The sequence below is a fragment of the Phaseolus vulgaris genome, chromosome 7, assembly GCF_051622355.1.
Source record: "Phaseolus vulgaris cultivar YP4 chromosome 7, ASM5162235v1, whole genome shotgun sequence".
In the NCBI taxonomy this organism is placed as follows: domain Eukaryota; kingdom Viridiplantae; phylum Streptophyta; class Magnoliopsida; order Fabales; family Fabaceae; genus Phaseolus; species Phaseolus vulgaris.
In genome coordinates this window covers 44,138,710-44,153,322 of record NC_143504.1, presented here as the reverse complement: position 1 = coordinate 44,153,322, position 14,613 = coordinate 44,138,710, and the positions used below count along the sequence as shown (strand labels likewise).

General features: G+C 32.3%; 1 protein-coding gene across 2 annotated transcripts; it reads right to left on the bottom strand.

Moving 5' to 3' along the window:
- Positions 1–1,246: 1,246 nt before the first annotated feature.
- LOC137828736 (LYR motif protein) lies at positions 1,247–4,910 on the bottom strand. 2 transcript variants are annotated; one of them, XR_011083958.2, is made up of 3 exons: positions 4,042–4,902; positions 3,012–3,340; positions 1,247–1,815 (listed from the first exon to the last, which is right to left on the bottom strand). XR_011083958.2 is itself a non-coding variant. In XM_068635423.2 (2 exons), exons 1-2 carry the CDS (start codon positions 4,712–4,714, stop codon positions 1,703–1,705), a joined length of 786 nt encoding a protein of 261 aa, XP_068491524.1. In that variant the 5' UTR covers positions 4,715–4,910; the 3' UTR covers positions 1,247–1,702. The 2 variants fall into 2 exon arrangements, 1 of the variants encoding a protein (XP_068491524.1); XM_068635423.2 differs by lacking the exon at positions 3,012–3,340 and having other exon boundaries at positions 4,042–4,910.
- Between the last annotated feature and the right edge of the window lie 9,703 nt (positions 4,911–14,613).

Here is a 14,613-nt window from a genome sequence, read left to right as displayed (position 1 = left end):
AGTGAAATGCGATAACTTTACATCTGTTTTATATAAGATAAATTTGGTTCTTTTAACTTAAAAAAAAAAGTTAATATATTTTTATAAGTTAAGAAAACATAATTAATTTTTAAAATTTCAAATAAATATATAATTTTTAAAGTATAAGAATCAATTTTATAAATATGATAATATATGGATGTTGAATATGGTTAATAGAAATATAAAGCTAAAAATATTTTTTTATTTTTATATAAATATTTAAAGACTTACTATGAATTTGAAATGTGAAATAATTACCAACATTAAGAATTTGAAGTTTAGTGAAAAGTTGATAAAGTGCAAAGGATATAATTAAATGTGAAATTCGGATATAAAAAAGAAGAAAATAATTATTTAATTTAAATAAAATTCAACATCCTGGTTAGTAAGATTTTAGGTAAAGAAAAAGGTGTAAAATAGTTTAATAAATTCAATACATAATTTGTTTTAGTAGAAAGTGATAATTTGAAATTTTTAAAATGACAAAAATGATACATGAATCAAATGTGTTTATCTAGAAATACTTAAACTTCCAACAAAAAATTGAGAAATCAAAATCACATATAATTCAAATTAGAGTAATTAAAAATAGAATTTAAAGTATTTCTTTATTATTTTATGTGATTCGACCATAATTTAACTAATAAACTGGCTTTAAAAACTTTTAAACTGTGAAGTAATATTCCCTTGTAGTCATCGACCAATCTCTTTATTAAAACATTAAGATATACACATCGTGAGTACAAAATAAAAAAGCTTAATTAAGGATGACTAAGGTCCGCTAATGTATATTTGCGCATATTAGTAACTATTATTAAATATTTAGTAAAATCAAGAATTGAAGTTAACAATATCTAAGACCCATTTGTTTAAACTTAAAGAAAATATTATAATTTTAACTTAATTTTTAGAAATTAATAAAAAAAGACAACTTTTTTTGTTTGTTTAATTTATGTTTTTCAAAAATACTACTTTAAACAACTAAAAATCAGTTAGTTCATTATATTTTCAAAAACTTACACAGACACTCTTAATATTTTATTTTATTTTTCCAAAACAAAAGCAACTTCTTATGGAGGCGGAAAACTAAATTACAGCGTTGCCTTGCAATGTCTGAAAATTGAAACAGAGTGTATTAAAAACATTCCAAATGTAATGAAAATAATGAGCACAAAGTTCTTCGGTTGATCTACTATTAAACAGGAATTAGCTTGACAGCGATATCGAATTGCAATCAAAACTCAAAAATATCAATAGCAGGTTCGTTCATTTACATTTTTCAAACGAAAGCCAACAAATGCTAGAACATATTCAAGATATTTTTTTCAACTGTGTTCTATGAAATTTGTATGATTCAGATTAAAACTCGTACCTATCCCAAACAAATAACCATAGCTCAATCCTTGTACATACTTTCCTCCTCAGAAATCATAACCGAAAGTTCATCACTTCATATTTCAATCAAAATCTACAGAAGCTGATTATACCACATCAATACATCATCATATTTTCATACTTGCCAATATCCTATCCGATATTGACTTGGCAAATAGGTCGGCTGAGAACAAACACCAAAACCACTTGGTCAGGGATTCATGCACAAAAGAAGCTAGTTCGTCCGCTATTGAAGGAAAGAGAGAATTCTGTCGTGTCAATAATAGTCCACGGATTTCTGCAATAGTCACCTTAATGCATCAACCATTCTACAATCATGCTTCCTGCGACGGCATCTATGATGAGATTTTTGATCTAGCAAGGTGTTCTCCCCAACCATCTCCCTTTTAGAATCTACAGCTGGAACAATGAAAATAAAGTCAGTCTCTGAAACAACCAATTAGAGAGTCTTAGTTTTATATGCAACAAATGCCTTAATAGACAATGATTCGAAGACATTTGTATGAAATCCAAAATCAATATCAAATTAGAACCTTTCATCCTATCAACTTTTGCATAACGTATTGGTTTGTGTGTCCGCAGTAGTCACGTACAACATAGGATCAGTAACACAAAAATTAAGGGAAGCATTTAGCTTCTAATCCTACTGAGAAAAAAGCATAGTTCCATTTTAACTCTCATGGCATGCTATATATAGAACAGCAACACAAAAATCTTCAAGAATGGTTGAAAAGGCAAATGCAAAAAAAACACAATTTCTTGAAAATGTATTCTTTCTTTTCCTAGTGATTAGGAAACATCTTCAAGATATTCCACCTAAAAAGCTACTGCCAAAACAGCAAGGTCATTTCAAACATCCTTCCTGTTTTCTGAAGGTCGATAGCTTTTGCCAGAAATATTCTCTCAATGATATTTCACTTTCAGCACACTATATAGACTAATCTAAACTCAGTCAAAACATCGGTAACAATTACCATACTGTAGTGTTCAATTCATCAGCTTGTATTCATTGAGACCTCAACCCCCAGTCCTCAAACTTAAATTTTGCAAAGAGTTAGTTCCTCAGCACACTCTCCAAACATCTAGCCAAGCATCTTCAAAACACAAAACAAATTTGGTGGCCTTTTTTCTAAAGGCTGCAGATGGAACACAAACTATGCTTTAGATCTACCCACTGAAATACTACATGGTTGAAAAGGGTAGGAGGATTTGAAGGCAATAGAATGTCACTGCTGTTTTCCCAACAAGTTGAAACTTAAATAGAAAGGGTCCTGTAATAAGTTGGGATGCAGATTAGATTATCTTTTTATTCTCCAATCAAATGCTCCCCCCAAAATAAATGGCATGATGGAATTCAAGCATCACCCTTCCAAGACCAAATATATGATCACGGAGGCTATGTAGGGTTTGGGGGCAAATCAGGAATAAATGAGAAGTTTTACTAAAAATGAGATGTTTGGAATAACAATGTAAGAACAGAATTTTACTTCATTCAAAGGGAGAACATCATAACGTTCTACTGCTGAGTCCTGACTTTCATTTTCATATAAATAAACTTTCAGTCCACATAATCCAGCAAAGCCTGATTATCATACCATATGTTCTCTGGCGTCAGCCTCTAGTCTCTTCTCTGCAGCCTCTTCCGTTAACAATTTAAACCCATGGTAGCTGGTGTAATTCACAGGATACAGTGCTGCCATTTTGATGGATTCCAAGACTGCCAAATTTGTTATGCTGCCGTTGACTTTGCTTGTAAAGCCAACTGTTTCAAGGATGTTTTTCTATGAGGCACAGCTCCACATGGCATGTTCCGGAACACATGGTTAGGGATGAATTATGAGTGGACTAGGGTCTGACCCATCTTGGGCCACTTGCTTGTACCAAAAAAACCATCCAGGGATGAACACAATCTCCATGTCCACTCCTTTGGTGTAAAAAATGACCAATGTAAATGTTCTGCTAATTAATTTATTTAATTTTAGTACTAGAAATTTATTTAACTCCCAACAACTCTTAAATTTTAAGGTGTAAGAAAATTTACTCCGTCAATATTTGCTATAAGAAGTCGATTAATATCCCAAACATTGACAGCTTTTTTTTTTCAAAGGTAAAACAACAGACACATCTAACAGAACTATGACAAGTGATTGCTATCTAGGACTTGAATTAGCTTTTTTCATATTTATTTGAATTGGTATGTTTTGTTCAAGACACTAATGACTTTTTTTATCGTTAATTATGAATGTCATAAATTTTGAGTATAACAGCCGTCCCGCCATCTGCTATTCCACTATCTAAAATCGCGATACAGCGTTTTAGCGGCACGCTGCTACGCGCAACATTACCCACATAATGAATTGTGAATGAATTGAAACCTCATTCTTGAAGCAATAATACTAATCCAAACAAGCTTTGTTAAAGAACTCCCAGACAAAGAAAACCAATCGTTTAATTGTAAACATTCTAAACACGAATTCACCAGCACCTACTAGAGAATTCAACAAAGGTAAAAGCAAAGCAAGAAGTTGCCCACTATACACACAGCAAACATCACTCAAGAGTTTCAAAGGAGACAGAAAAGAACTGCAATAGCAAGCAAAGGATCTCAAAAGAAAGAAGCTTTACCTCCAAATTGATCGCCCCAAAACAACAATCTGGGATCATCTTCTTCTTCATCAAACTCATCCCCATATCCAAACTCAGCATCCCCACGATAACCCGGTTCACTCCCATACCCGGATTCATTCCCATTCGCCTCAGAACACCCACTCACCCCAAACCCCACACCCACGTTCTCCCTCTCGCCATCCCTCTCTCTCTCCCTTCTCGAATTCTTCGCCTCACTGACATCCGAGGACCAATTCGGGTCGCCGTTCCCGAAAAGCTCCCCACTGGAGTCGGTGCCCATGGCGACCGGGAAGTCGGAGCAGGTGCCATAAGCTGCGGAAGCCCCGACGGAGCAGCAGCGGCGCGTGCCGCTCCGGTCACTACTGCGGCCGGACACGGATCGGGAGCCTCGGCGGCGCCTCTTGCGGGCGACTAGACGATAATTGGTGGCGCGATGGTTGGGGTTGTTAGCGATGGTGGTGGTGTCGTCGGCGTCGGCTAGGGTGAGTTTGGCGATGTCAAGGGAGAAGGAGGTGGTTGCGCGATCGGAGAGGCAGGGGCGCTTGTAGTAGTAGGGTTTGGGGTGGGGCCCATCTTGGAGCTTGAAGGGTTTCCAGCTGCGGAGCTGCAACATGCAGGAGTCTATGGAGTGGCGCGAGTCCAGAGGCTTGTGCGACATCGATTGAGTCATCACAGACACACGAGATTAATTGTGAAATTGTGGTGTGTGAAGTAGCAGATCACGGGTACTCTTTGCTCTGCGGGATTTTGATTCGGACCTCACGCCAAATTATATTTTCCATCCACGACACTCTTTTGGGTCCCCCCTCACCACCTCCACTACCCTCTTTTTCTTTTTCTTTTTCTTTTTCACAACATACACCAATTCACTCGGCTAAATGCTGTTATCAATAAGAGTACCATAACGTCATTTTTTCTTATTAAATTACCATTATTTAATAAAACGATCATTCATAGTTGTTTTCTATTTTATTGTTTCAATGAAACATTTGTGTCCCAATACATTTATGTTCCTTACTCATCCCAAACACTTTGTTAACAAAGTAATACTAATTATTTTCATTATATTCAATTTTGGTAGTAGATGGTTTAGTTGTAGGATATTACATTTTGCTTTTGTACCAGTAAACATACATAATATATTAAAATTAAACTTTTTCCATAGAGGCAAATTTCAATCTAAAAAATATAAGCATATTTCATTTTTCTGAAAATTTGACGGCTGTTATTTTATTATTTCGTATTCTCATTCAAATTTGTAAAAAAATATATATTATTATTAAAATTTGAAAGAATATATATTCTGAAACCATAAGAATTCAATGACCCAAAAAATTACAACAAGAATCTTGTTTATTAGAAAATGTGGGACCAAGAACAATTGAAGTTGAAATCAATTACAGCAAGAACCACAGTACAACTAAACTTTAAAGTCAGAGTAGAATATTCAGGCATCGAAGAATCAATTTTCCATTGCATACATGTAGAAGATTGGAACACAGGGTAAAAAAGAAGGCCACAAAGAAGAAGAAGGATAGAAGGAAAAGAAGTTTGAGAGAATGAATTAACAAAGTTTTTCTGAACACTTCAAAGCCCTTTAATAATACATTCTCTTTGAAGCTGCCCCCAACAACCTCCTTTTGCCCTTAACTGCCCTAAGAGCTTGTCCTCAAGGTTGAAATGAGGGTATAGTTGTTTTATATCCTCCACAGATTCCTATATTGCATCATCGGATTTCATAGACTCCCATTCGAACAATACTTGTGAAACTTGTTGTTCCTTTTGGATAACATCACGCTGAGATAAAACCTTAACAAACTGTAAATGAGGTCCCCATTCTGAATTCATTAAAGGAAAAGGCAAATACTGTTTGTTGAGTCCAAGTGTCTCCAAATTTCTTAAGAAGTGAAATATGGAATAAAGGGGTATCTTAGTTGTGTCAGGTAACTTCATCCTATAAGCCACTTAACCAATCCTCTTCAAGACTTCAAATGGTCCAAAGTACCTTAATCCCAACTTTTTATTTTTTCTCTCTCATAACAACCGAATATTGTTGGTAAGGTTGCAGTATCCTGTAATTTCATAAAATTTCGTGCTTTAGACAAATTCTTCTTTAGAAGCTGCAGTAATAAGTCACAACTGATAAGAGAATCTTGTAAAGTAGGAGGGTCCTTAGAATGAAGCTCATATGGAATTATTGAAGGAGGGTATCTTCCAAACAAAGCTTTATAAGGAAACATTCCAATGTTGTGATGAAAAGAACAATTATACCAAAATTGGCCTAAGGAAACATTGGCTGCCACATTTTTGGTTTATCAAACACATAGCATCGTAAATACATTTCCAAGGTCTTGTTCAAATTTTCAGTTTGACTATCCATTTGAGAATGATAAGAAGAGTTCATTTAAAATAGTACCTTGAGATTTAAAGCGTTGTTGTAAAAGAACTGATGAAGACAGAGTCTATCAGAAACAATAGTTTTAGGAAACCCATGAATCTTACCCACATTGTTAATGAATGTTCGAGTCATAATTTACTAGTTAATCTAGCTTTCAAAGATATAAAGAGACCATAGGTAATGGTTGTAACAAAGCATAAGGTAAAGCTTGGTCGACTTTAGCCTGCTGACAAATGGAACAATTTCGAACAAATTATGAATATCTAATTGAATCATAGGCCAAAAAAATTTTTAGCAATTGTCTTGGTAACTCTAGCATGACCACCCACTTTTTTGTTATGAAATTCGTTTAAAATCCTGTTTTTCAGTTGATCATTAGAAGGAATAATCATTCTACCCTTCCAAAATATTAAGCCATTTTTAATTGAATAACTTGTAACACATTTGGAATGCAATTCAGATAATTGTTTATCAACTGCAGTAAAATCAATAATTTGTTTTAACCATAATCCAGTAGTTTCAGACCATGCCACAAAACACTTTTGTATAATGAATCTACTGGAATATTCTCCTTTCCAAGCTTATATTGATTTGTGAAATCATAACCCAAGAACTTTGGTAACCATTGTTGTTGTCCATGGGTTTGTTCCAGTAATTCCTTCAAACTTGTTATGTGATGTTTTTTATTATGAATTAATGACCCAACAACAAGTAGTGTCTGAATTTTGCCAAGGCTTCAGTAATAGTGTAAAACTCTTTGGTATAAGCAAATTGTTTTTGCATTTTAGGTAATATTTTTTTGTTTGCAAAATAAGCTATAGGGACTCATAACAGCTTCAATACCACTACCACCAGATGCATCTATTTCTAAGGTAAATGGTTTAGCAAAATTAGGAAAATCCAAAACAGGAGCAGAAGTCATAACATTCTTCGAAGCTTGAAACAACTCAGTTGTTTGCATGGACCATTAGAATGAATTTTTTTAAGCAAATCAATAATGGGACTGCAATACCTACATATCCTTTGATAAAACGTATGTAATACCTTGTCAAACCAAGGAATCCCCATAGTTGTTTAATAGAAACAGGTTGAGACGAATTTTGAACAACTTCTATTTTACTAGTTTCCATAGCAAAATCGGCTTCATAAAGAGTATGTCCCTGATAACTCTCATTTTCTACATCATTTTCTAGACTAATTGTATATTCTAAAAGTGTTTTTTTTATTTTCTTTTTTAGCATAGATTTGCATTTTCTGTAGAAATTAGAATTGTAATAAATCTAGTGTAAAAGTTGTATTTTTCAGCTAAAAGGGTGCATAGATCATCTCATTCATTGCTTATGATTTTTATAGTTATATTTGTGAGTTGATCTTTTACCTATGAAACTTTAAGGAAGATATTTGGATTGTGAAGTTTGAAAAAAAAGATAAGTTTGAAGCATTAAAACCATCAAATATGCTCATAGAAAGTGTTAGACATTCAAATAACTGAAGAAGTATTAGACAGTAACCCTAAATCCGAAACAGCTGAAGACTCATCCGTTTGTAGCGATTCAGAACTCTATAAAGAGAAAATAGATAAAGAGAAACAAATATTTTTTTTTACTTTTTAGTAATTAGATAACTTAGCTTTTATGTTTAGTTTGTACACTTGTTAGTTTTCTCTATTTTCAGTTTATTTCAATTTATAATTTTGTTCATTCAAGTTCTTTGTTTTATCTTCTTCTTCTTTTCTTTACTCTTTGTTTCCTTATTGCTTTACATTTCACAAATTTATCTTTGAAAGTTGATTGAATTCTAAAAGTGATTAATCCTGAATGTGAAATAATGTTATATAATATTCTTTTCAAGTTATTTTCTTCTTAAAAACCATTTTCTTTTGAAGATACACACAGGCTAGTTTTTTTTGTGTTTTATTCATTAACAAAGAATACAAATTTGAGTTTCTTTCATTTAAAGTTAAAAATAACTTGATCATGATTTTCGTTCTCAATTTTATTTTTTTAAATGAAATTCGTTTTTCTTTATTACAATTCCTTTTAATTATTGTTCTTTTATAATTTTATACTTTACATTTTCGGTTTATGCACTTAATTCAATTCAATTTCATTTCAATTCCACTTTTAATTCCAATCATGTTTGTTTTTCCTTTCTTACATTTACTTTTTTGCACTTTACAATTTTTGTTATTTATATTTTTGCAATTTACATTTTGTTATTTATATTTCTGTTAAACACTCTAATTTTTTCTATTTTTTCAGTAAAACTACTAAATAATCTTGTAAAAGGTAGTCTACTAAATTATCTAACCGTTGTACTTAACTTTTATTTTTCGTATTTTACTTTTTTTCTATAAAAATATATTATAGTTTAAATTGGTTTTACATTTGTGTATTCATTATATTTTTTAACAAAGTTTTCTTTTAAGAGTATAATGCATACTTTGTTTTTGTTTTTCACTCCGATAATAAATTTTTATTAAACATTGTTTATCTTTTAAAAGTTGCGTAGGATTTTTTATTTGCACAAGTCATTTTATTTAAATAAATATTTATTAGATTTAGATTTTATTTACTTAGATTTTTTTTTTAATTTAAACTACTATTATATTATTTTTTTCTATTGTTTAATTTTTACATAATGAAATATTGATCACTTTATAATATTACTATTTTTATTTAAACTAAATTAAAAAATAATCTAATAAATACTAAAAATAGTGTAATATAAAATTAAAATAAATAATAATCAATAAAAAATTTAAAGAAAATTATAAAACATATTGAAGTATAACTAGTAGAAGAGAAAATAATATTAAATAAGTACAAACTATAAATTAGCTAAAATAACTTGTAACTGATAAGTTATAAGTTATAATTCTTAAACTACTTACCAAACATTTTTATTCTTTCATTTTATTTTAATCAAACTAATTTATAAACTAATCAACTAAAATAACGTTTAACTTATTAGTTTTACTAAAGCACGTCCACAATAAATAAAATATAATTTTTTTATAAGAAATAAAATTTATTAAATTAATTACCATTATTTTCAATTTTTGACCATTAATATTATTTTACTTCTAAAAATTTCAACCTAATAGTTTACTTACAAAATGATTCATGGTTTTTTAATTATTAAATTATAAGTTATTATCTTTTCAAAAACTAACTATTTAAACTGTAACGATAAATGCTTAATTTGATTCTAATAAAAAATAATTTTATATATTATCTTTTTCGAGTTTTACCAAAAATACGTAAAGGATTCCTAACATTAAAGAATAGAAAAATGAGTACACCAGCCGTCAGTATATGCACAAATCCACTGCAGCACAGCACCTTGTATTTAAATTGAGTTCCGATATTTTCAAACCATAACAAATATTAATATTTATAATAGAAAAAAAAGAAAAAAAGTATTTTAATAATATACAAAAAAAAGTTAAAATATTTTTAAAACTAAAAAATTATAAATTTTTATAAATAATTAAAATATTAATATTTATTAGATTGTAGGTGGATATGAATGTTAAATAAACATTAGTCATTTAAATTCTTAAATTATTACCTGTTATGGTCGGTTGACTCAGTCGCCATTGACTTTAAAGGCAGATGGTGGCTCCTCCTATTTTTTGGTGGTTTTTGCTCTCCCTTCGGGTCATAGAGAGTGGCTCCGTTGAAACAGAGGGGACCCTACTTGTTTATTGCACTCATACAATCAAGTCAGTATTGGTCTAAGAAACAGTAAGTATGTAAAGCAGTTTCAGTCTTAGAAACGACGTACCTTTCTAGGGTTCTTACCACCCTTTATATAGGCTGCATTTAGGTCAACTCCCTGTTCCACGAGAATCTTTCCTTAAATGGAATTAGGGTTACTGGCGAGGCATCTCATGACGCGTTGTGCAAGCTTAGTGCAGCCGCGACACAAGACCTTCCTCTTCTGGAATGCAAAATGTTCGTCAGGGTACCAACTCATGCACCAACACTTATGCTAGATATGAACGTACTATACACACCACATGCATGAACTCTCCAGTGACTTAGGTCCTTCTTGTTGGTTATTAATTCAGATTTTATTATTATTAATTCTGATTTTATTACCCTTAAACTATTTTACCGCATTAATGGTCAGTTTAGAGGGCGGTTAGTATTCTTATTTTATAACTTCTAGTAATTGTAATTTTATTATATATATTATTGAAGTAAATCAAAATGAAGGAGAATCAGTTCAGCAGTTTTGCAATTTTGTGCAATTACCTTCAATCAGTTTCTACAACCTTTTGTCTTCTCTTATTTTCTTTAATTAGTTCCTACAACTGGTATCAGAACCCAGTTTTTTATCATGAACTCTACGCAATTATCAGTCTCTATCTTTGATGAAAAAAATTAAAATCGGTGGTGTGTGCAAATGAGAGTTTTGTTTGATTATCATGAGTTATGAGATGTCGTTGAGAGTGGAGTGTCTGCATTAGCTGCTAATGCAACTGAGGCGCAACGAGTAGCGCATCGTGATCAGAAGAAGAAGGACAATAAGGCTTTGTATCTCATCCATCAAGGGATGAATGATGAGACGTTTGAGCATATAGAAGGAGCAACAACTGCAAGTGAGGCTTGGATCATTTTGTCAACCAATTATAAAGGTGATGACAAGATAAACCCTAAGACGCCAATATGAATTGCTGCAGATGGAAACCACAGAGACTGTTGATGTCTATATAAATAAAGTTCTTGCCTTGACAAATCAGATGAAGACCAATTGTGAAACACATTCGGAGCATGCAAAGGTGGAAAAGATTTTGAGATCTTTAACTCCCAGATTTGAACATGTTGTTGCCGTAATTGAAGAGGCCAATGACATTTAAAAAATGACAGTAAGGTTATTATCTGGTTCCCTACGAGCGCATGAGCAACGGATGAATGACAATAAGATTGAAAAACCAATTGAACAGGCTTTACAAGCACAAGCCTCAATTGGTAGCTCCTATCATAAACATGATACTTATTCCAGCAAAGGTCGTGGTGGCCAGAATCATGGAGGTGCTGAGCAAAACAACTTTGGTTCCAATCACAATCCAAGTTCAAATAACTATTGGCATGGAGGACGTGGTTGCGGAGGACGAGGAGGCATTTATAATAAATCAAATGTGGAGTGTTATAACTGTCATAAACGCGACCATTATGCAAATGAGTGCAGATCAAAAGGTGATAATCATGCTGCCAATTGTGCTTAAGAAGACAATAATCACGTACAAGATGAAGAAGATCATGCAGTATTAATGGCAAGCACATCAAATGAAACACCAAACAATCAGACTTGGTATTTGGATACAGGTTGCACGAGTCATATGTGTGGTTAGAAGGAGCTGTTTGCAGATTTGGATGACTCATTTCGCACAAAAGTGAAATTCGGTGATGGCAGGTTCGTTCCGGTGACTGGAAAAAGGAGAATTCTTATCACATTTAAGAATGGTGATCACATGTACATCTATTCTATGTACCTGATATGAAAAGTAATCTGTTGAGTATGGGATCGCTGGCCGAAAAGGGCTACGTGATGCACATAGTTGAAAATAAATTATCAATTTTTGATAAAAAAAAAGGTAATTTGATTCTTAAAACCTTTTTAACAAAAAACCGCATGTTTCTAGTAGATATTCATATGGGTGATTTCAAGTGCTTGAATGCAATAGTGAATAATGAATCGTGGTTATGACATTTACGCTTTGGGCACTTAAATTTTCAGAGTTTGGAAAATCTCTCCAAACGAAATTTAGTGAATGGTTTACCTCATATTCATCACCCTGATCAATTGTGTGAGGCTTGCATTTTTGGAAAGAATCACAGGATACCATTTGTTAAGGAGCTTTGGCGTTCAAAATTTCCTTTGGAGCTTGTTCACACAGATGTTTGTGGCCCGATGAACATATCATCAGATGGAGGTAATAAGTATTTTTTAACCTTTATTGATGATTTTTCAAGGAAAACCTGGATTTATCTATTGAAAAGCAAGGATGAGGTATTCCACTGCTTTAAAATATTTAAAGCATTTGTTGAAAGAGAGAGTGACAGACTAATTAAGATGGTACGTAGTGATGGAGGGGTGAGTACAAGTCTAATGAGTTCAAGAGGCACTGTGAAGAACTTGGGTTGCAGCATAACATAACCTGTCCCTACACACCTCAACACAACGGAGTTGCCGAGAGAAAGAATAGAACAATCATGGACATGGTGAGGAGCATGCTTAAAGCGAAAGGTAAGCCAAATTATTTTTGGGCTGATGTCGTAACATGTGCGGTATATTAGATAAACAGATCACCCACTCGGAGTGTTCCTAACATAACTCCGATTGAGGCATGAAGCGGATTCAAACCCAATGTGCAACACTTGAAGGTATTTGGGTCAATTACTTATGCTCATGTTCCCAAGGCAGCAATATCGAAGTTGGATGATAAGGCAGTAAAGACCATTTTCATTGGATATAAGCATGGGGGTACAAACTGTACAATCCAATGACAAAGAAGGTGATTATCAGTCGTGATGTTACATTTGCCGAAGATGAGGAATGGAAATGGAATGCAGCAGCTAAAATGGATTCAAAAAAATGGTATATTTACGTTTTGAACTATGATGTGGAAGATGGAGTCACTCTTGAAGCACCTGCAGTTCAACCTGAAGTTGTAGTTCCAATTGCAACTATGATGGAGCGACCAAGAAGGCAGCAGCGACAACCTATACACCTTCAAGATTGTGAAGTAAATCTTGATGATAATGGAGATTTAGTTCACTTTGCTTTTCTTGCAAAATCAAAACCTGTGAGACTCGCATATGCCATTCAACACCCAAAATGGCAAAAGGTTATGAATGAATAATTGATGGCGATTGAGAAAAACAATATCATGAATCAAATTGGTTTTAATCTAGATATTCCAAAGATTTATGTTGACAATGTCTCTGCAATTAATCTTGCAGAGAATCCAATTTTTCATCAAAGAAGTAAACACATTGATATTCGATATCACTTTCTGCGAGACCAAATTGGGAAGAACATGATCAAATTGGAATATGACAAATCAGAAGATCAGATTGCAGATATTTTCACTAAGCCATTGAAGATCAATGCTTTTATCAAGTTAAGAGATATGTTGGGCAGGAAAGTTGTTCCAAATCAGAATTAAGGGAGGATGTTGGTTATTAATTCAGATTTTATTATTATTAATTCTGATTTTATTACCCTTAAACTATTTTACCACATTAATGGTAGGGCAATTAGTATTCCTATTTTATAGCTTCCAGTAATTGTAATTCTATTATATATATTATTGAAGTAAATAAAAAATGAAGGAGAACCAGGTCAACAATTTTGTAATTTTGTGCAATTACCTTCAATCAGTTTCTACAACCTTTTGACTTCTCTTATTTTCTTCAATTAGTTCCTACATTTCTTACATTTGGGTGATAACTCATTATTATTTTTGGGGTCCACTTACTTGGTCCCTTAATGCGACCAGACCACTAATGTCTGATGTCATCATTTGACGTCGATGCCTGATGTCGATTTCTACAGCCGATGTTTGAGGTTTACATTACCCAATAAAAAAAAGAAAATGTGAAAACTAAACTAGAAAGAAGTTTTATTTCAAAGAAGAAAAAAAAGGTCATCACAAGTTAATTTATGACACCTTATTTTTGTAAATGTCCATTTTACATTTTTTTTCTTTATCCATTGTCAATAACATATTCTTTTTAATGTAAAAAGTATTTTCAAGCATTAAAATAATGTATTGAAGAAGTATGTTAAAAGCTCTTTTAAGAACTGTATTTTATAAAATGTTATGTTAAATATTAATGTCTTATCTTTCTGTTTGAGTAAGATTGATAATCTTCATTACATGAATTATTGTATGAAATTTTAATTTATTTATTCTATTTTGATGTGTCACATCATTCTTAGAATTTTTTTATAACTCTAGTTAATATTTTTGTATTCTTAAATTATTTTCATTGCAATAACTATTCTATGAGATGTTAATTTGTTTATTATGAATTTCAGAGTGTCAGATTATTTTTGGAAACTTTTACGAGTTTAATATTTAGTTTTATCTTCATGAAGATAAGGGTATTTTATATGTATTTTGAAAGAACTTAAGAGTGAAGAAAAGAATAGAA

Bases quoted from the DNA above. Each gene is read 5' to 3' on its own strand.
- LOC137828736 (XM_068635423.2), bottom strand. From the start codon at position 4,714: ATGACTCAATCGATGTCGCACAAGCCTCTGGACTCGCGCCACTCCATA. The intron at 1,816-4,041 runs GTAAAGCTTCTT...TCATTGTTCCAG, and splicing joins TTGGGGCGATCAATTTGGAG to CTGTAGATTCTAAAAGGGAG.